Source organism: Haliaeetus leucocephalus, unplaced genomic scaffold, assembly GCF_000737465.1.
Source record: "Haliaeetus leucocephalus isolate CR32 unplaced genomic scaffold, Haliaeetus_leucocephalus-4.0 Scaffold101, whole genome shotgun sequence".
Lineage (NCBI taxonomy): Eukaryota > Metazoa > Chordata > Aves > Accipitriformes > Accipitridae > Haliaeetus > Haliaeetus leucocephalus.
In genome coordinates, this window is record NW_010972537.1 from 2,509,650 (window position 1) to 2,537,625 (window position 27,976).

At 40.3% G+C, this 27,976-nt stretch overlaps 1 protein-coding gene across 2 annotated transcripts in view; it reads right to left on the minus strand.

The window, feature by feature from the left end:
- Positions 1-27,976, minus strand: part of MYH9 (myosin, heavy chain 9, non-muscle) — a 79,303-nt gene that overhangs the window by 14,061 nt on the left and 37,266 nt on the right. For both annotated transcript variants that reach the window (XM_010585385.1, XM_010585384.1), the window contains exons 4-24: positions 25,819-25,846; positions 24,922-25,015; positions 19,582-19,674; positions 18,823-18,886; positions 18,166-18,264; positions 17,147-17,290; positions 14,868-14,963; positions 13,662-13,780; positions 12,385-12,537; positions 10,369-10,542; positions 9,416-9,589; positions 8,726-8,840; positions 6,155-6,348; positions 5,696-5,817; positions 5,244-5,313; positions 4,123-4,283; positions 3,310-3,418; positions 2,202-2,333; positions 1,333-1,539; positions 690-827; positions 65-188 (exon numbers count right to left, since the gene is read on the minus strand). In XM_010585385.1, the coding sequence (XP_010583687.1) occupies positions 65-188; positions 690-827; positions 1,333-1,539; positions 2,202-2,333; positions 3,310-3,418; positions 4,123-4,283; positions 5,244-5,313; positions 5,696-5,817; positions 6,155-6,348; positions 8,726-8,840; positions 9,416-9,589; positions 10,369-10,542; positions 12,385-12,537; positions 13,662-13,780; positions 14,868-14,963; positions 17,147-17,290; positions 18,166-18,264; positions 18,823-18,886; positions 19,582-19,674; positions 24,922-25,015; positions 25,819-25,846 (2,610 nt within the window). The remainder of the gene's footprint in view (positions 1-64; positions 189-689; positions 828-1,332; positions 1,540-2,201; positions 2,334-3,309; positions 3,419-4,122; positions 4,284-5,243; positions 5,314-5,695; positions 5,818-6,154; positions 6,349-8,725; positions 8,841-9,415; positions 9,590-10,368; positions 10,543-12,384; positions 12,538-13,661; positions 13,781-14,867; positions 14,964-17,146; positions 17,291-18,165; positions 18,265-18,822; positions 18,887-19,581; positions 19,675-24,921; positions 25,016-25,818; positions 25,847-27,976) is intronic.

Consider the following 27,976-nt stretch of genomic DNA (forward strand, 5'->3'; position numbering starts at 1 on the left):
AAAAAAAAAACCAAACAACCAACAACCAAAAAAACCCAAACCACAAACACAAAACCAAAACCACCTTCAAGGTCTGTGATCATGGCCTCATGCTTATTCTTGAGTTTGGCTAAACTCTTAGATTTCTCCTCTTCCTCTGTCAGGTTTGTTGTAAATTCTGACATTCTGTCTTCCAACAGTTTCTTCTCCTGCAGAATTAAAAAGGCAGTGTCAAAGTAGTTTCTGGAATTACAGGAGATTTTTCCAGAGTTGACTGTTCTTAAAGATGGCAATGTCATGAGTGCCTACTCCTGCTACAAGGAAACTTGGAATAAAAGAAATCCTTTCAGGATTACAGATAGTATTCAAATAAATGGTTACTTAAAGATTTGTATTTGATAGCCCTTTCAAAGCTGAATGGGAAGTCTGTTTATGAAATAACTTGATACTGTTTGGCATAACAATCTATCACAAAACATTTGCTCATGGACTGTTATTTAGTCAAGGCTATTTAAACATCATATGATACTGACATGTAAAGAATATAGGCAGGTGGCTAATTTAAAAAATTCAGGTCAGAGATGTCAAAGACAAGATGGAATTCATTCATAAGTTTCCCTGTAATATGGGAAAGGTCACCCTTTGGTGGGTGGCTCCAGGAGAAAAACCTGTGCATCTTTAGCCTGCTTAAGAAGCTGCAGGAGTCTTACCTTAGCCAATTTGAGATTCTGATCTTCCAGAACTATCACATCTTCTTCCAGTTTCTTCAATTTGGCCTCTGTGGTCACTTTTTCTAGCTGCAACTTCTGCCTTGCGCTTTCCTCTTCTTCCAGCTGCTCCTCTAGTTCCTTCACAACACGCACAGAAAAGCAAGGCATTTGTCAGTGCTGCTCACTAACCAATGTAACAGCACAGTAGCAATACTAGAACTTGGAAGGTTTCTTTATGTTTCCTTCAAGGTATTGTTAGTACTTTCCAGAAGTGACATCTCTATCATGACTTAATGCAACACACTGCATTCTAACAAACAAGTTTTCTAGCAGAATAAACTATGCTATTTTGCAAAGAAGAATGCTACCATCCTAAAACACCTGGCTTAAGCAAATACTTGTCTAATTATTTGACAAGTGGCCATCATCTTCTTCTTCAGGAATGGAACAGTTCATTCCAGATGACTGACTGCAGGCCTCAGGCTCAGCACCAGAATCGCTGTGTTCTATTGCTATTTCCATAGATAGATTTTTCTGTGCTTTTTGTTGTTGTTGTTCTCTCTCTCTCCCATTTCCCTCCAAGCTGAGACAAAAGAATGACTCTAACTCTTACTATCCTCTTTACTGACAAGAGGCAGCTTACCTGGATGTTCTGCTGCATTTTCTTCTTTTCAGCCTGCAGATGTTGACACCGTTCTTCCTCTTCCTCCACCCTTGCTTCCAGGTCATGACAAATCTCCTCCAATTCTTGTTTCTTGGCTGTCAGGCGGGCTCTTATCTCCTCAGCTTCAGCACAGAGTTCAGTTTCTGCTTGCAACTGTTCCTGCAGCTGCATCTTCTCTGCCATTAGCTACATTGGACACAAAGCCAGAAATAAGACAAGCTCCAGTTTACCAAAGCACTTGGCAATCTGTGTTAAGTGAAGTTATGTGCTCCTGTGTTCCAGTTAGTCTTAATCATTGCAGCAGTCTCCTGCTGCTAATCAAAAGCTAAATCTCAAAACATAGTTTTTAAGTGTTTGTTCTCCTTTACACTGCAACTACATATTAGCCTTTACACTGCAACTACATATTAGCCTTAACAAATTTCTCAAGACCACATCCATTTGAAATAGGGAGATTGTCTAGTTTTCCCCTGCAAAATTAACACAAATAATTATCAGCCCTACAGAACAACAATCCTGCTGCCACGTTCTGTGTTCCAAACAAAAAGGATTCCATTAATGACAAGGCTGAATTCAACCAGCTTGCTATAATACTCAGCCAAAAGAGACTTTTCTTCACGTAATGGTTATAGAAGGGCAGTAGGTGGTCACTGTACAAAATGCCCTGCTAGAGGAACTGAGCTGGGAAGAAGGGCAAAGGAAATTGAACAAGATGGCAGCCAAGTCACCTATTTCAACAACGTGGAATCCTGCAGCTTGTCCGTCAGACCAATAAAGCAAAGGAGGTGCTCTCAAGCAGCTGGCCAGGTAGAGAGAGGATGACTTTTACACGAGATTTGCAAACTCACCTGGGCCTGGAAGGTCTCCATCTCACTCAGTCTGTTTTCTGCAGCTAGCTGCTTCTCTTTGACCTTTATCAGTTCTTCTTCCTTTGCCATCATCTCCTCTTCCTGTCTGCTTACTTGCAGAAGGGGCTTCACCTGAAAGGGAAACCAAGGGAATGAGACTTGTATAAGAAACAAGGAAAACATGAAGAAATGCTCTTGTACTTGGATAAGCATTGAATAAAACAGTATTTTAGATAAGTGTGATATTTGAAGGACTGACCAATTGTTTTGTTATGAACACTGGGAGGATCACAGAGGACTAGGTATCATCTGCTCTGCCAATAACACACTTTCTGCCTGCCCAACTTTTTCTCCAGGATGGGATGCATCAGAAAAGGGGTGGGTAAATTCCATACCCTCAAGGGCTAAGTAGTAATAGCAGGAGAATAAAAAAGTTGCCATAGAGAGGGGAAATTCACAGGTAGGTCAGTGTAAACAAAAAACAAACACCACCCATCTCCATGTTCCCCCATCAAAAACCCTCAGAAGTCATTTCATATGAAAGAGAAGAAAAGTTTAAATGCTGCTCTCAACTCTCATTTAGCTGCAAAGTCTCATGGCTAAAAAGCAAGAAATCACATACATTCAGAAAAAAGACCATTTCTTCATGTGTTCATTGTCCTTGTAAATGTAAAATATCTACAAGTCTAACAGCAAGATCAGAGCTCAGTGCTTTTCCTCTGCTCTTGCAGCCCTGGAGAAAGAGATGGCAAGCCATCCTCATACTAACAATTTTTGATTAGCTAAACTGACTAGACATGTAATAAGTGACTCTTTGAAGTGCCATACCACCAAAGCAAGCAATCCTCTTACTCTTCTTGGGCATAAAGCATTAAAAGATGACTTCTGCTTTTCCACAACATTACTTGGATATAGTCTTGCACTTGGTTTACGCAGGCATACTGCATAGGTATAAAATATGCTATGATATTCTCTGCCTAAATGAATCAAAGTGTAGTTGTAAGCCGGCCCGATTGTAGAGGAAGTAGCTTTTGTGCTCTGGTTTAACCTGAGAAGCTCAAATTGCAACAAAATTGTCAAAATTGCAAAGCCAAAAAAAAAATATTACCTTGGTGAACAACCTCCACCATTGCCAGTTCCGCAGTTTCAAATAGGCAGCACAGTTTCTCTGAAGCACTTTCATGGCTGTCAATTGCTGCTGGCGCTTGGCAAAGGCTCTGCAAGGTAAAAGGAGGTCAGACAAAGGAACCCGCAGCAGCATGCAATTCTCTCCACCAAGCCCTTTCTTAGACACCTCTACATTTTTACTTTAGAAGGTTCCCTCCTAAAAAACCAGCAAAATTTCCAGTTTTTTTCTGCTCAGGTAAGAGTAGTTATCCTTTCCTTTATTCAATTTCCTATTTAATAAAGTTTTTCCCTAATATCTTCTAATCTGAAAAGCCTCACTATTTTCACTTCAAAAAAGGGAGATCTGAAACAGAGGTCTGTTTTCCTGCCAATCTGACAGGTATTAGTTTTGTTTTTAAAACCATACCATTTGCAGTCTTACCCAACAGCTTAAGAGAAATCCTATACCTCCTGGATCAGTACTGTACTAAGACCTTTTCATTTTCACATTTGCAGTTTGCAGCACTTCTGTCAAAAACTTTGCCTGCTGTATAGTATTCCTATAGAGAGCAATAGACTTTACTGCTCTGATAGTATGTGGGATAGTAGCACATGGAGTTTCTTGCAGGTGCCAGAAGTCCAGCACTACAGAGATCAGAAAATGCTAAAACACCATCAACTGTTATATACAACAAATAAATCATGGCCCTTCTGACAAAAAATACTTTCTAGTCAGCTGGTTTTGAAGAGAAACTTATACCTGAATGGGAGAAATACACATGCTTATAATGTACTTTACAAATATGGTCCTTACTTTCTCGCCAGGTAGCCTCTGCAGCATGCTTGGAAGCCAATAATGACATCTGTGATCTTCAGGTCTCTCTCTTCCTCAAGATGAGCAAGGACTCCAGCTCTGAAAAACACTTTACTCTGTCCAATTCGGTAAAGGTTGGAATCCAGCTCCAATGCTTTGATCTAAAATGAGAGAGAGAATAATTCATCTCCTGCAAAGACTGCTTCAAGTGAAACACCATAAAACATATTTGTGTGTCACAGCTGTAAGATACCCCTTCCCTACAATGAGCCACTCAGGCCAACCAAAGTTGCTAGCTCCCAATGAAGTCCTGTCCCAATTAGAGGAGTTGGAGCTCAGCCAAGCACAGCATGAAATGGAGGTAAGCAGACAGAAAATATGATAAAAAGCATTGTTTAATACAACAACACATCAAGTACCTAGAACTACAAGGATGCTGTGAGGAACATACGCCTAGTCCCAAGAGCCCTCTTCCTCTCCTAAAGGAAACACATCTGTTGATCCTTCCTATTTATTTTTAACCAGTCCTAATCTTTGTCAGAAAAAGGCACCCCAACCAACTTTCCCATCCTTTAAAGAATTTGCTGTCAACACTTCTACTTGTTAAGAGGAATAAGGTATACTCCTTTAAGACAGAAAAAAAGGGAATCCCTCACAGCCAAATTCAATTCAGTCTGCCCTAGTCTTCAAGCTGCAGAGCCAAAGCTTTCCCTTTGAAGCAGGCAATTCTGCAGAAATTCATCGGAGCCTTCACTGAAAGCATTTGTCATCAGCAGGCCATTACAAAAAGTTTGTTGAAGCTCATACTTTAAGCATGTGCTAAAGATAACGTTAATGCTTCTAAGCATTTTGATTCCATGAATACTGCTGGCATCTCAAAGTGTATGCATCTGTGGAAACACAAAGATCCTCTTTGCCTAGGATTATTGAACCTCATGCTAGTCAAAAGCCTCCATCTGCGAAGCCAAGAGAAAGCTTTTTGCACGCTCCTCTCAGACAAAACATTTGACTTTGGAATTTTGGTCTGTGAGTACAAGATATATTTAACATGCACAACTCTGATTTCCAAACCGCGCCCATTAATTTTATTCTATTCAAGCAGAGTTTCTGGGATGTCTTACCATCAACACGCAAGCCTGCTTTCCATCCATAAATCCTTTGGGAATTGCATTTGGAGTTAAGATTTCGTATCTGAAAAGGAGAAAGCATTAGACTAGTTACACTAGTTTTTGAAAACAACAACAAACAAAAAAAGAAAATCAGTAATGCATTCCTATGCCATTATGAGTTTGACAGTTTACAGTCTTGTTACAAGAGAGAAGTTGCATCTCTAGACAACAGAGCATGAAGCAGCAGTCTTCGATGGGGTCCTCTACACCTCACCTTAACTACACGCTTAGTAGAGAAAGTCAAAGATGCTTTTGGGAGGCTTCATGCCCGGGAATACAAAGGGACGGATGTGCTGCCTTTGAAAACAGTGGCAATCTAGTTGCAATAAAATACATCCATTTTTGCACTTATGTCTTAACTTTGCCAGGGTAAAGGCTGCTTCAGATTCTTTTCTAGGCCTTACCTTTGTCTGAATTCCTGGAATACAACTCTGTTGGGGAAACCTTGACGACAAATACGGATTCCCTCCAGCACTCCATTACAGCGAAGCTGGTCGAGGACCAAGTGGGGATCTAGTTTTCCAGCCTAGTGCGGAAAAAGTATACTTTATAAATACCACAAAGCTTTTACAAAAGAGGCTTACCCCTTTGCCTCCCCCTCTTTTTTGTAAAGCAGCCAGTTCTCTCTTTTCCAGTTAGAAGCAACTGAAAGCTTTTATGCCACTTTAAGAAAAACTGCAACAATCAGTCTCCAAAATTTTGGTAAGCATACAGTTATCTAGGATGACCTTAAAAAGATATCCAGAGAAAACGGGACCTCTTTAAAATCTCTTGTAAAACCTGACAAAAGATAGCAACCCAGCCATGTGCCCCAGGAAGCCCACATAAGATCGCATGGGCTGTGCTGTTATAACAGTCTTTACCTTTTTCTCATGGTTCGGGATAATGCAACGGACAAAGTTGGGGTTGGTGTTCCTCAAGGTAGCCATCAGTTTAGCCAGCTGTTCTTTATAGAGTTGTCCCACTGTTCGGAACATACCCTTCCTGGTTTTAAAGGCCCCTGGCAATGCTGTATCTGACATACCAGCTACCTGATCCAGCCCAACAATACGGTCAACTAGAGAGAGCACAAGAAAGAGTGTTAAAATTCTGCCACAAACAAAGGAAACATTGGAACATACAAAGAACATCTGGGTAGAACAGGATAAATGAAAGGAGCTGCAGGATCCTTTTTGCTTCATCTCTACACAGATGTAGACTCCTGTACAGAATTTGTGCAGGGATAGGAGCAGGAAGGAAAAAAAAGCAACAGCTCACTACAGGAAGTTTGAGTGATGGGGTCAAACTTACTCCCAAACATATTCTACTGATGCTCTGGATGGCAGCCCTGGGAGAGCAATCTAGAAGTAAGTTTCAGATGCTTCTACTTGCTTAGGTTACAATGAAAAACAACAAACCAAGAGTTCTAGCTGCTAGCCCAGCAGAGTCAACTTTTAGTTAACTCTGACCCAGAAGGGGCCACAGTTAGAGAAAAAGCCCAGCTTCACTCTTGCATTACAGGCAGAACTGCCATGACCGGTGATCAGAAGAGACGTATCTACTTATAAAATGAGCAAACATGGTAAAAGGCATGATAGAAACCAAACCCCAAGATACCACTGTTTGAGTTATTTTTGGAGTACGAGTATTCTATGACAGAGACATAAACAATACCACTAGGAGCAAGTCAGAACTCCCTGCCCCAACAGTTTTCTCCACTACACCACAGTGACATCCAAGCACTGATAAAGCTATCACCTTGATGGGTGGACTCCAGAGATCCTTTTTTTCAATAGAAGCCAACTAGATCTGAGAGTAGCAGGGCCAAGAAGAAACTAAAGCATTACTTTTTCCCATTGCTCTTCTACATGGAGATCAAAATTCACCCACCCAACCAAAACCAACTGTATCACTATAAATTTCCACACCCCCAGTGCATTTTTAGTAAGGGCTTCAAGCTACTACACTTTATCTTCAGTGGTTGGCTGATGCCTACACTCTGGCTCCCAATGTTCACTTCAGAAAATACATCAACTTGTGCTCAACGGGCTTCTGATTAAAAAAAAAACCTAAGAGAAACCCCAACAAAAGAAGAAACAAGAAAGGATACTCTGATTTACAGCTAATATTAGTTTAGACCTGCTCACTTCTAGAGCAGCTGTTAGAATAGGGTCAAGGTTGTCTTATCAGAAAGAAAAGAAGGTTATGTTACTAGATGACATCACAGGGAAATCCACAGAAGAGTGTCCCAGATCGCAGCTGGAACAATCCTCTTAAAAATCTTGAGCCCTGCAATCTACATCAAGATAGCAAAAAGGACAGTCACTTGCAACAGAAGATCCAGCCAAGAACAATAAATGAGAACTGATAAGCTGTCGCTCAGTCGACATTTCAAGTCCAAAAGGAGTCCCACGCAGCAAAGGCCTTGCTAGGCACAAGTTGCTGACAGTCATTTTTCATGCAGTACAAGTTCCTTTGCCAAACTAACTTTCTTTTAAATGATCAGCAGCTGAAGTCAAATCCCAATACTAGAATCAAGGTTAAACTGGATTTCAGTTTAAACAGTCTCAGAAATCTTCCTTCCAAATCTTGCAAGAAATACTGCCTTGCTAGCTCTACGTTCAAACAGTTGACAGGGATTTGCTTTTAGCTGCTCCTATGCAAGTCTTGCAAGAGCAACCTTTAGCACCTGAATATGTCCATATTTTTCTTGTATCCACTTGCAAGGTGAGTTTGCTTTTGTTTTAAAGTCCTTCAGGAGCTACTAGCACAAAGCAGAGGAAATGAACAAGAAAGACAAGCAGGTGTAACAAAGGGACAAAGAGAAGTTAACGGAAGCATTTCTTGCACAGCTCTAGGATGCATTACACACATGACACGACAGCCGGGTTTCTCAGTCACCTGGTTCTAGATGAAGAATAGGAAAGTGTTGATAGAAATAGGCTCTCTGAACGTTCTGCATCTCTGCAACAGACAGAGACGTCAAAGAAAACCCACCACAGAAAGTGACAGCAACAGTAAGACTCAAAAGCAGATAAATCCAGAGAAGATAAGAGTAAAATACTGAACAACACTGCAAAAAGAACACACTAGTTGCAGGACTGAAAACATAGATTCAACCTCAGATCTTGTGTTTGAGTGTTGCAGCTATGCAAGCCGCTGGGACATAATGATGCATTCATATTTTACCCTGGCATTCTTGGTTTCAAGAAATAATTGCTATATATGCAGTGAGCTTAACATAGGTTGATGCAAGTGAATCTTTCTCTTGAGTTACAATGAACTTTTAATGAAATACCATGATCTAAGCAAAGGATGTTCCAGATAATGCTCATCTTGGTGGCTTAGTCTGCAGGGAAGAAAGCAAACGCAGCTCATCACAGACTTTTGATGATCAAACAAACTCTTCCACATAAAACAAGAGAAAACAAATGAGATTAAGTTTAATTACATACCATCTTTCCACAGCTCAGACACAAACTTATCCGATGACTGGTGGAGAAGAGTAGCAATGTTATCATTCAGCGGATCCATGTTCTTCATCAGCCATTCATCTGCTTTATAATCCACCTGGAGAAGACAAACACATCAAGAAACTTGGGGGGGAATTTTCTGCAGCACAAGATGCAACAAGAACCTGCAAAGTCTATAAAAGTAGCACTGAGGTTTGCACAATCAACAACAGATTACCTAATCATTCTTGGATTTGCCATCTAAGCAAGCATACCTACAAATTTCAAACCCTGACAGACAGCTGCATGTTCTGTTCTGTCAGTAAAGGGAATGGATTTGCAATGCTAGTTTGCACCACCCAGACTGTGACACGAAAAACAACTGCATCATCATTTTTGGAGATGAAGTCTTGATGGAAGGTTTCTGAAAAATACTTCCAATCTCATCAAGTCACAGAGAACAAATTTAAATTGGTGTCAGTTTGACACGTCTTCAACTATACATATGTAACTTGCAGGCAAATGCCCTTAGGCCCTGTAAGGTCCACAGCAGTGGAACAACATAGTGAAATCTTCCACTGGTTTCCCATAGGCAGCCATTTTGGTAAGTAGCCATTTCTAAGAAGCAGTGGTTATGCATTAGAAAACACAGCAGACATTCCAATCTTCACATTTTAGCTGCTAATTCCTTACCTTGCCAGCATAATGTATGATACAGAAGTCAGCTTTGTCTTTCAGCTGCTTTGGCTTCTGAAATTTGGGGTGGGTGCCTTGCTCTTGTACAACTTTTTCCACAAAGCTTTTGTCTGTTGCTTTTGGGAACCAACACTCTTCATCCAGCAGGGCCAATATACCAGGAGGCCCAGCCTTAAAGAAGGGAAACATCAAAACATCATTAAATACATGACTACAACAATAATTAACACCTTTAGATAGCTACGGGGGAAAAAAAGAAAAAGATACCTAAAGACTGATCCCCACCACATTCACCTGCTGTGTGGTATCGGTTCAGCTACTTCCATACTAATAGAAATTGTTAATAATTCTTCAAAATCCTCATCTGAATTCTGAACATTTTTATGAGAAGGTCTTTTCCATGACATTTGTCTAGGTTGTTTTACATGGAAAAAAAATATCTTTTTAACAAAAGGAACACTATCACAGTGTTCTCCAAATATCCAGGTGTCTAAATACAGAAGAACATAACAGAACATTTCACAAACTAGTCCTTATTATTGGAACATCTACGTTTCATTGGAGCAGAATGAAAGCAACAGAAATTCACAGCTTCTTATCACACTTATAGTTAAGTAAGGAAGTTCACACCACTTACAGTAAGCCACACATACATCTAGTACCACGCAGATCTACACAAATGAAGACAATTTTATGAGAGGAAAAAGTGGCTGACGAGATCTATTTTCATGCAATGTTTCCTACAGAACTGATACTAACAAATTTATTGGTGACATACTTTCAGACAATGAGGAAACTGTTCACTTCTGCTTTTAAGCATTACCACAGTGTCAGTAGAGGATTACAAAAGCTAGAAAGTTAGTTTCCCATCTACACATAGAGGTTATGTCCTCAATGACAAAATTAGTGCAGTGATTTCTGGCTGCTGGATGGTAGAACAACAAGCTTACCGGCTTCTCTATGAGGTCAATGCAGGGCTGCAGATCCAGGCCAAAGTCAATGAAATTCCACTCTATGCCCTCCCTTTGGTACTCTTCTTGCTCCAAAATGAACATGGTGTGGTTAAAGAGCTGCTGCAACTTTTCATTTGTGTAGTTGATACACAACTGCTCAAAGGAGTTCAGCTAATGAAGAAAAAGGTAGAAAGATGCTTGAACAGTTGCTTTTGAAGACACACCTACTATTCTCTTAGCACAAAAGATCACATCTATAGTTCAGGAATTTAAGCTACTGTTCTGTTTGGGGTGGATAGCCCTTTGTCAATAACCCCATTTGGTTATGAACTGCCTTTCCTGTCACATGCCACTGCATCACTCCTGCAATCCCTAGGGAAGTTCAAACACACTGTTCCTCAGACTTTGCAAAAGAATGTTTAGCTGTAAACAGCAGAAGAATTGCTGCAGCTGCTTAACCTGGGAACAGAAAAGACTTCTGGTTTTCTCACAGACTCAGAGCTGGCAATTCCTCTTCGTAGAAAGAAGCAGCAACAGAAGCCTGAAGATAAATTCCTAAAAGCATGTGGCCTGGAAAGTCCCTTTTTAATCCTCATATATAAAATCAGAGCAAGGAAAGTGAGGGAAATTTATTCAACCTCTCCAGGTTTCTTCAAACTGTAAGGACAAGGTTAATAACCCACGGTGCATTTGCATGTTAGACCACACTAAATATAATGCAGCTTCTAAAGAGAAAAGTCCTGTTCCACTTCCTCCATGTTTCAGTAATTCCTAACCATGTATTTCCACTCCCCTCCTTTTCATGAGATCCAGCAACCGTAAAACCAAAGGTAGACTGATCAGAGAGGGGGACAGGAAAAAAAAAAGAAAGAAGGAAAAAAGAAAAAAAAAACAATCAACTCTTCTGTGTCTTAGTTTTTCCATTTCATGAATAAGTTGGTCCAATTCACTTTGCAGCTGCACACGAGATAGATCCAGCATAACACAGGTTGATATGATCTGCCTGGCTGGGATAATGGCAGGATAGTTCTTTTCTGATGGCAGCCTGCGGTTGCTTCAGACTAAGTATAATGCAAAGCCACATTCTACAATTGTCATTTCATAGACATAAGGGTTTAGCCTAACAGCTCACTGCCACCTATAGAGGGAGCTCCCACTTCCCCTTTTTTCCATCTCTCCCTCAACTTTCCTTCAGCTCTTCCTCTCGAACGTTTATCTTGCACCAGTTTTTATACTCAGATTTCCCTTTGCAGACTGATTCAATTATAAAACACCCTAAGAAAATATTTTCCACGGAGCTAGAGAGGTGAACAGTACAAGCAGTTGCAGCCAGGAGCAGCAAAAGGGAAAAGCAGCAATTTCACTCCTTTTCTGCATCAAGAAGCTGCTGTTAAATCAGTTTCGCTGTATGTGAAACCACACTCTGATCCCCAGTTTTCAGGCTTCTTGCAGAAAGGAGCATGCATAGGTCAGAATTTGCTGAATCTGATTTGGTCTACCCTGTCTTTGTCTTTTTCAAAACTCATCAGCAGGAAGATGAAACCATTTCTAACAATTTTTAATGATGCTAATAGGTTTCAGTGGGTCATCACTTAAATGTTTTGGGACATAAAATTTTAAGTCCAGCGGTGATCCATAACTCTACATGACATTTTAAAAGACTTTTTTGTAGGTTAGCAAACTCTTAAGCTGTGAGCTATAAAACCTCAAGAATACCTGGAACTGTGAAATTAAAATAATTCTAATGCACATGTGAAAAAGGATGTAAGCATCAGAATATAGAGCAATGAGATAAAACATTTGCAGAATACATAAAATACTAAAGAATGAACCACTTAAGTCAGTTAATAACTTATCTGACAGTTCAAATCAGCAGAGAACTCAAATAACAAAAGCAAAATACACATCCTTTCCAAAACTATACTGTTCTTTTCCAGTTTTAAAGCCATTTCCTTCAGCGGTCTTTGCTCCATGGTAAACTGTGCTGAGTGCAGGGACTTGACATCTCCTTACCTCAAAAATCTCAAAGCCAGCAATGTCAAGGATTCCAATGAAGGACGCACCCTGTCGCTTGGTCTTATCCAATGCCTTGTTAATACGCATAACCAGCCACCGGAACATACGTTCATAAGTGGCTTTAGCCAGCGCTTCAATGGCAAAGTCAGCCTGAATAGAAAAAAGACAAAGATTAGGAGTTACATTATAATCCAAAGCAAGGCACAGATTACACTGTTTCGGCATCTAATGGCCCAACTGTAGTCTGAGATTTTTCTCTCTACCACCAAACTCATGGAATAAGGCTCATTTCAGAGGTTATTCCCGATGAAAAGTAGATGGCACAGTGATACGCCATAAACAAGTGCAAACAATGTGTCTTACTAAATTAGTGTGTCAAAGCCAAAATTCAGGATCCTGCCTGTTGGAGAAACCAATGCCTGGTATTCAAGAAAGAAAAATTATGCCCAGTCACCTCCAAAGACTATAGTAACACAGCATGTTTCACAGGCCCAAAGAAAAGCATTTAAATTCTTTTGTAATTTAGGCTTTGTGAAGCCAAATCCCTCCCTCCCATGCCACTACGCTACCTGTAATTGACGCAAAAATACTATGTATAGTAAGAAATTAAATATCAAAATGGAAAGGCAGCATTGGAAAAGCAGCCTGTGACTATTTCTAGACTTCACTCTCTTCCTAATCTTTTCCATGTTACGCGGGCATGTTTATTTACACTGAGAATAAGGATGTGTTCATAAAGAAGCCATGCAGTAAGTAAGCACAGGGGCTTTGCTCCATTCAGGAAGCCACTAGCTCCTAGGTCAGGCTTCCTTCAGAGCACAACCTGAGTCAAGAGTGTTACAAAATTTACAATTAGTTTCAAGGGTGAGCAGCAAATTCTTCCACCCTCGTAGTTGACCTACTAAAAAACGGTGCTTTCTGCATTACAGCAACTTGAAAATGTTATCCTTGAACACAGCACTGAATGAACTTACTCCCTTGGGACAGCCAGTCACCAAAATCAGGGGGGCTGCATTTCCTCCTCCTTTTTTTTTTTTTTTTTTTTTTTAAGATGAGAAAAAGTGCTACAGGGGCAGGGTGATTTCTATCTTTATACAGATCAAGTGAGCAAATACTAGAAGCAATATGTATGCTACATTATTCAAGTGTGGTTGCCATACACTGCAGTCATAAAGATGGTTATTAAATGTTACAGAAACCTCTAATACATTTGTTAGCTTTGTGGCGGCAAGATTAAAGACTAAAGTACTCGTTCATTTTTAGAGAATGCATACCTGCTCTTTGGTTTGAGCTTTCTGGACATAATCTCTCCCAACTTTGATGCGAGGAGTCAGGATACCTCTAGTGAAATCCGTCACATTGATACCCAAAAGGTGAGACACTTTCTGAGCAGCTAAAGACAGTAAGGGGAAACAACAAAGAGATTAATGTTCTTTTATTTTTCTCACAGAAAGCAACAGAAAGAAAAACATTCCTGCAACTGCCTTCCCGAGAGAGTCATAAAACAGCTTATAAAAAACGTTAAATGAAGAACAGATTGATGAGACAAAGAAAGGTATCTTCAAAATGAAAAAGTCCTGAAAAAATTCTTGCAACCCATACTACAGGTTATTGAGTTTCTCCAGAAGCCATGAGAGTAAATTCGAAGCAACATACCACTAAGTCATAACACGGAAGCTTTAGGAAGTTCATAGTCTGTAATCAATTTAAAGATGTATCAAGTAACGGATTTCTTAATCAAGCTAATTGTTCTGTCTTCATTTACTGATTAGTCTTTGAGGCAACTCTGTATTTCAGATTCAAGATCCAAAACCCAAATGGTTTACTCTCCTTCTCAAAATGCCATTTAGAGCATATTTTCCATAATAATAATAGCCCAAAATATAAACACTTAAACTGGCAACCTCTTATATTCCTGCAGTACATCTATAATGAAGGTCTAAGAGTTAAGTCTTCCAACAGATAGCCTTCCATCATGTGAAACACGGTACTTATTTACACATGTAAAAATGGGCAGTGCAATTAAAATATGTACACGTACTTTATACCCACCATGAAACTATCCATCTTACTCTTATGGTTACAAAGTCTACCTACAAAGTCAGCAGAGAACATTCCTTAAAGTCTGATAATATAGCTTTGTAGGGGCAGTTATTCCTAGCTTGGTTCAAACACACACACACACACTACATACTCCAGTAGAGTAATCCTTTTCATCTGGTCATCACATGTACTTCCCGCCTAGCCCTGTCACAAGAACAGTACCACATTCCTGCCCATGGGTGGCTGCAAACACAAGCCTGGCAAAACATGCTCCTTTGTATGAAGGCACATGACAGCTCCTTTGACAAATAATTCACCTTATAGAAAAACAGGACTCCAGCATTCCCTACATACTGTAATACATTCTTCTACTTGCAAGAACTTCCTGTAGGCTTTTTTCTGCATTTTTCTTTAGGGGAGGAAAGGAGATTGGTTACCTGTATTGTCTGGCATAGAGGCTTGGTCTGTATTACGCTCCTTTTTGAAGACTATGTTGCCAAGTTGAAGAACACCCGAGATAACCTTCAACAGACCTTTTAAAGTAATAATAATAGCTTAGTGTTAGACATCACCAAAAGCCCTGATATGACCCAGTTACCTTTCCTGACATGGTTAAGAGGCCCTTTTCAACATCCCAAGGATCTTTCTGGAATTTGGAAAAAACACCACAGGTCATTCCTCTGTATGACTCCAATTCAGGGCACAGGACTTTCCCTGTCCCTCCTATGCAAGACTACACAGCCTGGAAATTTACCCATTCTCAATATCACTACAGTAAAGTGGGAGACAAAAGTGAGAGTAATGCGCCACCCTACAACATCTATATTTTTTCATAAAACATTTGTTCTCTGTTAGAGGGCCAAAATTCACTATTTTCCTGTTAAACACAGGAAAGAGACAGTTATTAAGAATACAAACCAATTAAGAGAAGGAAGACTTTATTCCTTTAACCCTGTATCACTTTCAGCTCCCTGACCAAGGTCTGTAGTCCATACAGACATACTTTACAATGTATGAAGGGCAGCAGGATGTGGGCAAAAGTACCTGTACCATAACTATTATTAATTACATGCTGAAGTACCCCACCCATTGCTAATGATATATTCATACTCTTCGAATAGTGCATGTCACAAAAGCAGCATCAGATGCTAGGACAGGAAAGACATTTTTCAATGCCAATAGTATCAATTCAATTTTCACCTTGTATCAATCAAAGCTGATTGCATAATAGCTTCTAGTTGCCTTGAGCAAAGTAAAATGCCAGTCACTTGCAATGGGGATCTTGTACCAAATATTTTTTTGTCCCCTTATTTCTACCTGTTACAGAAACATTTGTTTTAAAACAATATCCTTTTGATAGCAGAGTGAACAAAAGGCTCTATATATGCTACAGCAGGACTAATAGAAAAGAAACATACATGTTCCTAGTGGCATGTTATGAAATTCAGTGGTTTGACAGCTGAATCTGCTGTCCTGGCACGTGGACAGACAGCTTTGATGTTGTCTCATAAACGAAGACAGTGTTTAGACTTTACATCAAAACTAAACAACCCTACCATCCAGCCAGCTACTGCATGTATTATTCTTCTAAGCCTATGAGGAACATTAATGCACTTCACACTGAACAGCAAGTGCAAAACACTAAAGCTATCTTTGCTGTAGTGGCTGGAACCAATAGCTCATCTATGTGACAGCAAAGACATGCCCTAGAGCATACATTAAAAACCCAACTCAAAAAACTGAGCATAGCAGAACATCCTGACAATAAACTAGGCTGCCAATTCTTTTATTCGGTTTAGACAAATTTCTCTTCACTTCCATGCAGCAGTTTCAGTCTCTGATGATTCAGGATATCAAAAAGTGTATTAAACTGTGGGTAACGACAGCATGGATTTACAGCAGGCTGGACTGTGAAGAGCAATAGTTAAGGCACAGGCACATATTCCCTACAGCCACAAGAGCTGCAGCCTCCAGCAGAGGAGATGGTGACCTCAAACCACCACAAATGCTTGCTTCAGTGTAGAGCAAAAACAGTCCTAGTTTTAGAAGACCTTATACACTTAGAAACTGAGATTTTGCAGAACACTGGTTCCCAACCAGCGAGACAGAACATGAATGAGACAACACAGAGCTCTGTGAATACGTATCACTGCACTTTGTGCTGGCTGCATGCAATTCGAGCTTCACTTGTCATGGTACTGTGCTCCCAGAATCAGACAATATTAATTTCTGATCAGCAGTTCAGTGTTAAGCTGGAAAGAAAGGCACTATGACCAGGCCATTCTCAAAGTACTAATCCAGCAGTGGTTGGATTAGATACTTTAAAGCCACTGCTTAGGGATAGGGGGAGCACACAAGCCACGCATTGCACAAGAGAATGAGGGGATTCTTGTATCTTGGATGTGTTATTCATAAATGGGATATGCAGCCCTCAGATTGGGAACAAAAACAGCAAGCAGAAGCATGTTTTCTTTAGCTGCTTGACTTCTAACATTAACTGTATAAACTGAAACTGTGCTGGTAGATCCTGAGGTGGGTCACTCCAAAGCCACTAAGTATATTACTTGCACACTGTTCACTTGGGGACGGGCTGGGGAATGGACACCAGACAAAACAAAATCAACAAAAAAACCCCAAACAAACAAAAAACAAACAAACAAAGGACCCCCTCCTCTTTCATTTCCTTGCATTTTCAAGCCCTTCAGAGGGTTCATACCTATCTGCTCTTCATCTGGGATGCCCATGATCTTCATTGCCTCCATGGTCTCCTGAAACATATCTTTGTCTTGCTGACCTGGGATCGTAACATGCCCATTGGAAAGGAAGCGATATTTGTTGTAAGGCTCCAGCAGCAGATCAGCTTAGGAAAGAATTGAGAAAGAAGTTACTATGGCTTTTTCTTTTCCTTTTTTTAAATAGACAACAAGCTACCACTGAGATCAAATTTCTGACTTGCATATGCTAGCAGGTGCTGGATGAATCTGCGATTAAACTCAGTTTTACTGCAGGCTGAACATTTAATTTATTTTAGATAAAACTGGAGTTATTCTGCCTTATTTCTTTCTACTCCCTCCTCTGGACTACTCCACCAAAGCACTGTCAATCATCATTACGCCCTAAGTCTCTAAGAAGCAGAGATTAACTTGAAAGTAAATGTGCCTTTCATTTCAGACACCTCATTTGTTTCAAGTCAGGTGAAAGTTAATATATAGCTCTTGAAACAGTAGCAACTATGAGAAAAGTCCTCTCCTCCTGTCCTTCCTCCAGATCAATTTGCAGCTCTCACACAACATGGACCCTGACTACTAGGCTGAGGTATTAAAGCTAGATGCCCTAGGATCCTAGACTTCTGGAGCTGCCTATGTGCTAGCAGCTTTGCTCCATTCAGTTTAATGCTGAATACATCACAGTAGGACCATTCCTCACTAGAAGGGTTTACATCATGCAAGATGAGACTAAACATGGGACAGTGATTTAGATAACAAAGGGCGTAGAGTCATTGCTGGCAAGGAAACAAGTGCAGGAAGGAACCAGAGAAGCAAGTTTTCAGGAACTGAGAAGTGCAGGGGGAGGGCAGAGGGATGCATGAGTGTACGGAAGAAGTGGAGGAGGGTTGACCATATCTAAAAGGCAGAGCCAAGAAACTATGAAGGAACAGGTCCTAGTCTACAAGTGTTTTGGACCCTCTGTCGTTGTGATGAGGGAAACCTGTAACTACAACAAAATCATACTTACTCTTCAAATGCTCCCCTGCCCCAGATAGCAGGTAGTAAAAAATGTGGAAGGTTCTCTCCTCTTTGGCTTGACGAATTGCACGTGACTTCTCCAGCAGATCTTCAGAGAGTGAAGGCATATGGCAGGACTTACAAATCACTTCCTATTCTATGGCAGGAGAAAAAATTCCTACTACCCTATGTTATTCTCATGCCAATTAACAGGGGTATTGATTTAGCAATCATTGTCAGTCAACAACCCACTGAGCTTCTGGTCTCAGTTTTGCTAGCCTCTGAATGATGGCTATAAGAGAGACTTAACTGATAAAAACCAGAAAAACAGTTGGCATCCATCCCTACTTCCCTTGGACAGAAGTGAGAACGGCTTATGAAATTTCAAAGCTATTCATCTTATCACAGTTTATGCTTCCATTTTAGCCTCCTACGATTAGAATTCATTCATTCAGAAAGGACTCCCACCATGATCACAAAGGTCACAAAATACTATATGAAGAAACAGGAGACTACAACAGTAATCTTGCTAGCATAAATTTAAGTGCTTCCTACCACTTTCTCGACCTGACAAGTAGAAAGTCAGTTGTGAAGTGATTGCTAGGTACCATTATTGCCACCTCTCTAGTCTTTAACTTCTCCTTTTAAGTGGTTACAGAAAGGATACAGGTCTCTATATTGGCTCCAACAATGTAGCCGTTGACATCAAAGTTGATTCTGATGAACTTGCCCTAAGAGGAAGATAATAGCATTAAAATTAGTATTTATTCTATCTGGTAACAGCAGTAAACAGCAAAGGTAAACCTTCCTTTTTTAACCCAGGAAAGGAAATTCAGAACCTGTCAGGCAGGTTTTAGGCAAAACATACGGTCAACCAATAGGCAATGCCTGCTGACCACAACAGCAATTTAACAAACAAGATATCAAATGCTTTCAGACATTTCTGACATTCAGACAGCCTACAAATCAAAATTCATTATGTTTCAGCCTAGATTTCCCACAACCACAGTCCCTTCAGTTTCATGTGTTCACCCTTCACTGGTCTAGACAGTTCTACCTCCTTCAATGTTAACTTCAACCACCTTCATTTAGTTCCAGCTCTCGCTCTCCCATCTGCCTCTCAGACACTGTCCATTGCTCTCCAGAGCAAGCAAAATAAGGACCAGTATTTGCTCTCCAAACTAAAACTGACTGTAACAAACTTAAAATAAAAATCAGCACAGATGGTCCCTGTGCAGGGTCAGGTTCCTTCACTCCAGAGGCCTATCAGTTTAATTCTGGATAATTCAATTCACTGAATGAAATTCACTTCCCAGATTAATTTGAAGGAAGCCACTCACAGACAGTTGTCCTATCCCTGACAGCAATTCACCCAAAAGCAGACCAAGTCTTCCCTCTGGCACCCAGGCTGGATAGTAATACTCACAAATCTTGATGAGTTGTCATTCTTTACTGTCTTGGCATTTCCAAAGGCCTCCAGGATGGGATTAGCCTGGAGCAACTGTCTTTCCAGTTCTCCCTAGAGAGAAAACAGAAATTAATAAATAAGGTAGCAGTTCACTGCATTAACCTTGGGTCAAACCAGCGCTGAAGTTTCAATTCACACTAGCTTGGCATCTGTTGTAGAGAAGCCATATTAAACCTTAGAAGATGATCCCTTAAACCTTCAAAGGAGACTCATTAGTTATCTGGGTAAAACAGAAACAGTCACAAATATGCCTTATTCCCTTCCTCAATACAAGGGCATCTCAGTGCTGTCTTTCTGTTAACAAGAAGCCCTTCAAAGCCACTCGGCCATAACACCCCACAGACTTCCCAGGATTAAAGTGAAACACCGTACCATCCAAGATCAGGCCCTCATCCCAGAAGTGTCTTGCCATCTAGGCTGGAATAGTGAGGAATATCCTGTCTTGCTACTGCAAGACAGCCCTGAACTCTGCTAGTAGTAGGTTAAGAAGTTAGTCTGAAAAGGTCTAATGTTTTTTAAAAAAAACAAAACAAAACAAAAAGCTTGCACTAAGAGTCTGCATCTTCCAAAATACAAACAAGCAAAAACCTCCTTTGTAAGGAGGCACACAAAAAAAGAGAATTAGTGGTATCCCACAAACTGCATGATCACTTGCATTCTGCTGCTGTATTCGAACACTCCTCCCCTCAAGGAACACAAAATGCTGGAGCTGTAGAAAAAGAAAATTCAGAACTTTTATCCCTGCCAAGTACTAGACCATTGAAGCATATACACCTTTCCCTGAAGGCTCTAGATATATCCCTGGCTGTTTTTAAAAATTACTTGTCCTCTGTGCTAAAAGCATGGAGTTCTATATATTTCAAGATTACCTAAAAAGCTTCTAGAGACAGAAAATGACAGTTTAGATTAATGTTTCTCTTTTTAGCAGTTCTCAGTAAGTACTCAAGACTTCCTGTGCATAACGGATGGAAATGAAGTTTGATTCTCAAGAACTCAAATTTATGGGCAAATTATTTAAGGGTATTTCTAAAGGAAAATTGTTCCCATTCATTCTCAAAGTACATTATAAAACAGATTAGTCCTTACACAGTCTCTCTAAAAATACATGCAATTAAAAAAAAAAAAAAAGAAAGAAAGATACATGAGAAACTGTACAAAGAACTACAAGTCTTTATTTCTTACTTCCACAACCACCTCACTTCATGCTTGCAAAGTACAAGGCCAAACAAGACCCTCAGTCCCTGTAGAACTGCACATATACAGAAGGGGCAGCTGCTGCAAACACTTTCATTCACTGTCAAGTATACATAACAAGGGGGTTAGCCCTCGGAAGGGAACCTGAGCTGGGACATCTGCTCTCTCACAGCAGAGCCAGCATGTGCCTCTGTAAGGAGAAAACCTTGAAAATAGGGTTCAGTCCTTGAAACTGTGTGGCAGTCACATTTCCCCTCCTATTCTGGCACATGTAGTGATGTTGGAACAATATTCCCTCACCCCATTCCTCCTCCCCATCCTGCAGTGAAGTCCTATGCCTTTGTGACTGCAATCTGTTACTATGCAAGTGAGTATCCCCTCCTATGCTGGCATCTCAACCAGCATTTCAACAAAGCATTTCAACTCAACTATGGAACAAGTAGGGAAGAGAAAAAAAGCCCATTTTTTCCTCTAAACAGAAGTCAGGCTTTGACATCAAATCTATTTTAATTATCTGGCTAAAAATAAAACTAAGGTCATGATTAGCTACACAAAGATCAAAAGTTTAGAGAAATCCATACTATAGACCCTCCTGTTACTTAGTACCTCAGGAAGAAAGTGTCATTAGTGTCAAGTAGGTGTTGGTAAACTGTAATTTAGAGGTGATTAGGTCTCTTGAACCACCAAGGTAGAAATATGCATAGAGAATGCCAGCTCAGGCTCACAGCAATATAAAGCTGTGGGGAAAGGAAAATGCTGAAGAGTTGGTCAAGTCAGTTAGCTCTCATGACTTGCCTTAGCACCATGATACAGTGGGAGGATCAAGTTCTCAGCATGCCATGGCAATGGTACCTAAGATTAAGTGGCTCTGATTACTGCAATGTATCCATTCCTCACTGTACGCTGTCTTTGTTTAAAAAGACAATCCCATTATCTTCAAAATTTTAAAGAAGTTTTTGGGTGGAGTTTGTTGGGTTTTTAAACCTTAAATTTTGACGGTCACCTTTCACTTGAAGGAAGAGACTTCATTATTAGCACGCAGTGGGTAATTCTGCAAAGCAAAACCAATACAACACAGAGCTCTCCGTCACAAGCTTTCTAGAAATTCTAAGGTTCCTATCATAAAGACGCTGCCAATTTTCTGACACCTGTAATTGCCATTCCTTGACCTGAAACAAATTTGTTTAATACTTGGCATGAATTTGAAGTATGTACAATATTCCTCATGAAAACAGAAGCAGAAACAGCCACTGGATCTATTAGCCTGTGGTTGGGCAGCACACACTCCTCAGCACACTCTCTCTTTCTACTGCTCTAAAGTTACACCACCAATTTAAAGCAACAAAAAACCTTGACATCTATCCTTTACTCTGAATTTTTTGCATCTCATATACTTTTTGGAATGATTTCTATGCAAGGTAGAAGTTTTGCCAGCCATTTATTTTTCAGGAAGTATGGAGAAAGGCATCTAGAAATCACAGCTAGCTTTAACAGCATGCAATTTAAAAAACTAAAAGATGGGGGAGGTTGGCTGTTTTGGTGGGATTTTTTGTTGTTTTGTTTTTTACACTTTAGGGATTTGCTTTTGTATTCTTCTCTGCAGTCATGTGAGAGATTCTCAAATAACTGAAGCCCAACAACAGTGAGTCGGATGGGGAAGGGAGAAAGACCGTTAGTAACTGAACTTTCATTACAAATATTTAAGCATTAGCCACTATTACCCATGAATTTCTGATTAGCTGCAAATAACATTCTCATCTTGAAAAACTATTACGTGATTTAAGAAGTCAGTAGAGAAGGAGAGACTAAACATGGGAAAACATCAATCTCAATTTCCATAAATACAGTTTCATCAAATGGAAAAAAGTATTTATATAATCAGATTCAGTACGCCCCAAAAGCAGCCTTAATGTGCTTAGTAGTCACACCATGCAGCTAGAAGCTATTTAGCTGAATATACTAATGCACTAGGATCGGTGGAAGGTGCCACTACCTCCAAAACAAGAGCGCTAATATTGAAGGATATGCTTTACAAATCTGTTTTTGCTCCAATACTTGGAAAAACAGGGGTTTACATCCAAAACTTCTAATAGGTGACAGACAAGAAACCTGCCTGGTAAACTAAGCACCACTGCTTTCTATATTATCATTGGTTAAGTTCCGTGCCTAGTCTTGCAGAAAAAAGGTTCTACACTATCACGTTCTACCTAAAGAAAAAAAATTTGCCCTGACCAGTATACCTGAGATCCTCAGAAAATTTAACGTATTCATCTTTATAAACCCTTATAATCTGGTTCCAAGTTTAAGATTTGTAAAGAATTGTTTCATAGAGCACTCATTACCAATTAACATTCAAAGGCTCCAGGTTTAAATCCTCTCTGGTAAGGTCAGTGCTACTGTTTAATCACAAAACTGGAGCAAAATGTGAGCTGCAGGACTTTTTGGAAGAATCAAAACTTAGGGGGAAAAAAAAAAAATAATAAACTTGGGCAAATCACCAGCCAGTCCAACTTAGGACTGTTTTATTCTCCTAGGCAGACTGCCTGTCCTGCTTTGGTGGTTGAAATTTTGCTCAAGGATAAGCAGTGGAAGAATACTTAACTCAACCCCATGATTCTATTTTCCACACTTAAAAAAAGAAAAAGAAAAAAAGAGAATGTTTCTAAATACAGCTACTGACAGACCACGGAAAAAGCCTTCATATGTCTGAAAGTTTGGCACATAGAAAGTTTTTTTTTGGTTGGATTCCAGAAGTTACTTATTACTATGTGTGCGCACACACGTGGTATGCCTGCGTGCAGAGGTGCCTTCTTATTCATATACTCTACACACATAAGACATGCCTACACATCAAGCTACTATGGGAAAACTCTTATGTAGAGATACAGTGGACACATTTGGCATCTGGCTTTCGTTATACAGCTCACCAGTGAACATTTCCAACGTGTTCAGCTCTGGCTAACAAGCTCACAGTCCTGGAACACCCTGTCTGCAGGGCAGTCTTCCCCCCAACCTTTCCTTGTAACCTGCAGCCACATGTTGCTGCAGGGAACAGAAAGATAAACACCTAACTACACTTATCTTACTAGGAACACCACACACACTAGACGCTTATGGTTCTAGGAAAGCCTGGTCTAGTCCTATTGCTCTGAAGGAATACTTCTCATATGGTATATCTGGGAAAATCCTGCAAGAAAAACCTTAAATGCAAACTAGTATTGAGCACAGAACACAAGTATTCTTGATATTACTTTAGTCTCCAATTGAACATCCTCACAAAAAGATTACTGTGCACCACACAAAAAAAATAAAATCGTGAATTGTCTATGGATTTGTTTTAGCTGCAGAAAGTGATATTGGTGTGGAGTGAAAAGCTGCTCAAAAAAATCACACAATGGGACAGAAAACGCATTCCTGGTGCAGAACGTGCAGTAAACGTGCAGCTCACCTACGAGGATACAACTGACGAATTCGGCAATAGTCCATCGGGGGAGAGGGAGGGGGAAAAAAATATAAGTGAGACATCTTTAAAGTCCTCCCACCATCACCACCACCCTCCTTTCATGTGCTGCTAACGCTTGGCTGTTTTCCACCCTTTTAATGTTTTCCTACAATTTCAAAGTTTTCAGCTGATGTCCACTAGCCTATCACTGTTCTCCAGTTTTGAGACAGTATACATAATAGTCAGACCTAATCTATAATGATACAGAGGGAAGGAGACAACTCCTCCATGGAAGGATCAGTTTTAAACTGCCTAGACTGGTTATAAGCAATACATCCGTGTGAAAAATCAGTACGGGTGATGCTTCATTTATAATGTCTCTTGCCCATGCACTTGCCCATGAATCCAAGAGGTTGTGGATGAGTTTATCCCCACTGTAGGTCCACTGAATTCAAACGAGTTATGACTTAGAACAATGTTCCCTGGCTTGCAATTTTTGACAAACTTTTATTGTTTCATAGTTCACTGTCCTCCTCAGTCCCCTGACAGATGGTAGTACCTAGGCTTTTATTGAGCAATATAGCTTTTACCAACATCAGCCAATATATATTTATTGTCCAAAGTCAGCACAGCAATAAAGCATCATTAAACCTAGGTCTTACCTGGTCTTTTTTAGACTTGTGTGAGGAAGCAACATGAGCCAGATACTGAATGACCTTCTTGGTGTTCTCTGTTTTACCAGCTCCCGATTCACCTCTGTAAAAAAAATCTGCAATTCATTCACAAACCAGACGTAGGGGGACATATTCATATTTCTAACGCCAAAAGGGCTACAGAGCTCCTTAACTGCATTCTGGCCATTGCAGTACCTCCCTCAAAACCAATAAAAACCAAGTTGTACTGGCAAGCAGTAGCAGTATAGCTGGACTGCAGGCTAGCCATCAGCCGGTTTGCTGTTGGGTGCAGGTTCCATATGCGTGCACAGAGGAGGGAAGGCAATAAAGAACTATGCTTTCTAGCCACTTGGATACAAAGATTGCCAAGTGACTGAGGAATAACTCAGAGGCTGCTGTAGAGGTAGGAGTGAAAGGTAATGAAGTGAATCTTTCAAAAGGAAGCCTCCTGGCTGCAAGAAGAAACATACCAATTCCTTAAGAACTTAGGGCCAACCAATTTTGCTGTGCCTAGAAGAGAAACTGCTGAATCAAGAGTATCTGTTACTGTATCAGCCTCATCAGTATGAATGTACTTAAACATAACAGCTGCATCAAATCTGAAGGACTTCTCCAAGCCTCTTCCATTGACAAAGCTGTATTTCTTTAGGAGCTTGAGCACAGGGGCTGTTTCAAAACCTCCCTTCTTCCTCCACTTCTTACAAAAATTATTCTGCAGAAAGGATTAAATATATATTGGAGGAGCTGTAGTGCGACCTTCCTTGACTCTCCATTATTACCTGATTTACTGAGCCTACCCTCAGCACTTACAAGAGAGTCCTCCAACCCAGAACTTAAAAACACACATTTTGACATCCAGACAAGCTGACAACTGTAAATACTCACGTGCAAAGGATGGACTGATCCTCTCGATCTAGAATAAGATTTAAAAAAAAGTAGTCAGACTAAGACTCTAAAATTAAACTTCTGTGACAGAATGAAATCAACACCAAAGACAAATCCAGGCACTAGTAAACTCTGACAAGTATCTTCAGAAATATGGCCAGGTAACCCCTTCTCTGGCAATAAACCCCAACCTCCCACCATATGCCCAAGTATAATGGCACCACAGCAATTTAGTTTTCTTCATCCAGAAAGAATATTGTTTGTATTACAATTCTTCTACAAACAATACAGAAGTCTCCCACTGAATGTTTCCTTACCACAGAGCTACAGTTTGATGTACATCTACTTGTTCTTCAGCCCCCTCCCTGCTATTACACTGAGCCCATACTGACTTAACAAAAGTTATCAGCAGAGCAGTGGAAATGGAAGGGGGAGGGGGGGAAGTGGGACAGCAACCATTACAAATCCCAAAGTGCCAAAAACTCACATCAAACAGAGGCTTTCACCCCCAAAACAAACACTGGAAGCTTGGTGAGAAATTTTTGTTACTTATTTTGTACAGAATGGACTTGAAAACTACAACACTGAGCAGCAGCCCAAGTCCTCTACAGCTGATTTGTTTGTGACACCATCCCCTGTTGTATTAACACAGCAGCTGGTAACAGTAGAAACCTTTTCTTTTCCATGTTGACATACCAGTAGACAACTAACTCCTGTGCTCAATTCCCAGCTGTGGATGATAATATCCTTCCAGTTAGAGAACTCACTTCACCCAGCCTATGTACCACTATCTTCTCCCGCATCTTTAACCTCCTTTCAGCTTTCACCTATGATTCCGCTTCCTCATATGCAGTCCAGACTAGTCCTTCCACCATGCCTTCACCCACTGTTCTTCCACCACTTCTGTGTGAACACGCTTCCCTGCTTCTGCCTTGGTTTCTGTGCCCTCCCCTCCAGTCTGCATCCCATTCCTCCCCCATGCCACCAGGACCCAGCTGGGAGCGCTGGGCAGACTGGAGAGCGCCCGTGCCTACAACACAACAGCCTTAGTAGCTTGTAGTCATCACAGGGGCAGCGAGACCTGTTCAGACATGGAACAGACCTGGGCACAGCAAGTCATTCACAGACAGTCCACAAGAGCTATTGGGGCACTCACAGAACAGACTGTGCCACCAAACTCAAAATCCCCATTAGTTTGTAAGTTATCCATTTGGCTGTGGTTTTTTGGTTTTGTTTGATTTTAGGTGGGGTTTTTTTGCTTCAGATCAAGACCAGAGGACTATCAGATCATCCAGTCTGAGAACCTCAGTAACACAGCAGTTAGATTACATCCAGTTATTGTCATTCTTTCCTTTTTCCATGCTGAGCCCCAATTTTGTGTTGGACCAAAGGCTAATCTCCAAAGAGAGAAAAAGCAAACCTCAAACATCCATGAGAGCATACAATTCACTGGATTGCTCTAATAAATTATTTCAGCAATTGGTAACGTTCACCTGTATGTTTATGGATGTGACTGTCTCCATATTTTAGCTACTGGTTCTTTCTATTCCTTTCTCCAGTAGCTTACAGAACCCAAATGCACTCAGTATTCTCCCCACCAGAGAATACTTAAGACAATATAATTGAGTCACCATTCAAGTTGTTTTGTGCAACATAAAGAGATTGAGCTGTAATTAGGGAAGGCTTTATAGTCAGATAAGAGTTCAAGCACCTGAAACCACTTTCTATACCCTTAAAACACTGCTGCTGCAAGTGAATTTAGCATTTCAGTCCTAACATCATGAATGCTGTATTCATCAAGAAAAATTTCCTATAAACTCAGTTTATAAAGAGAGAAATATGTCTAGCCTTTGGACACATTTTCGTGGAATAAGGAAAGCAGGTAAACCTACCAAATTTGAGGTTCTATCTTTTCTTAAGTTATTCTGAAACCAGTAATGGAAACGTTAGGTTCACATGCTACAGGATAGGCAACTCCTGCTCTTAAGCTTCTTTACTGGAAACTGACCGTACACAGATGAGCACAAAAAAATAGAGGAAAATAATCTGCTTTATCCCTGTTAATACTGTTCTCAGAAAGAGCTGATCAGCCCTAAGACTGGAAGAAAGCAAACAGAAGAAAATAATCACTCAAAATGGTTTTGGCCCAGAAAATTCT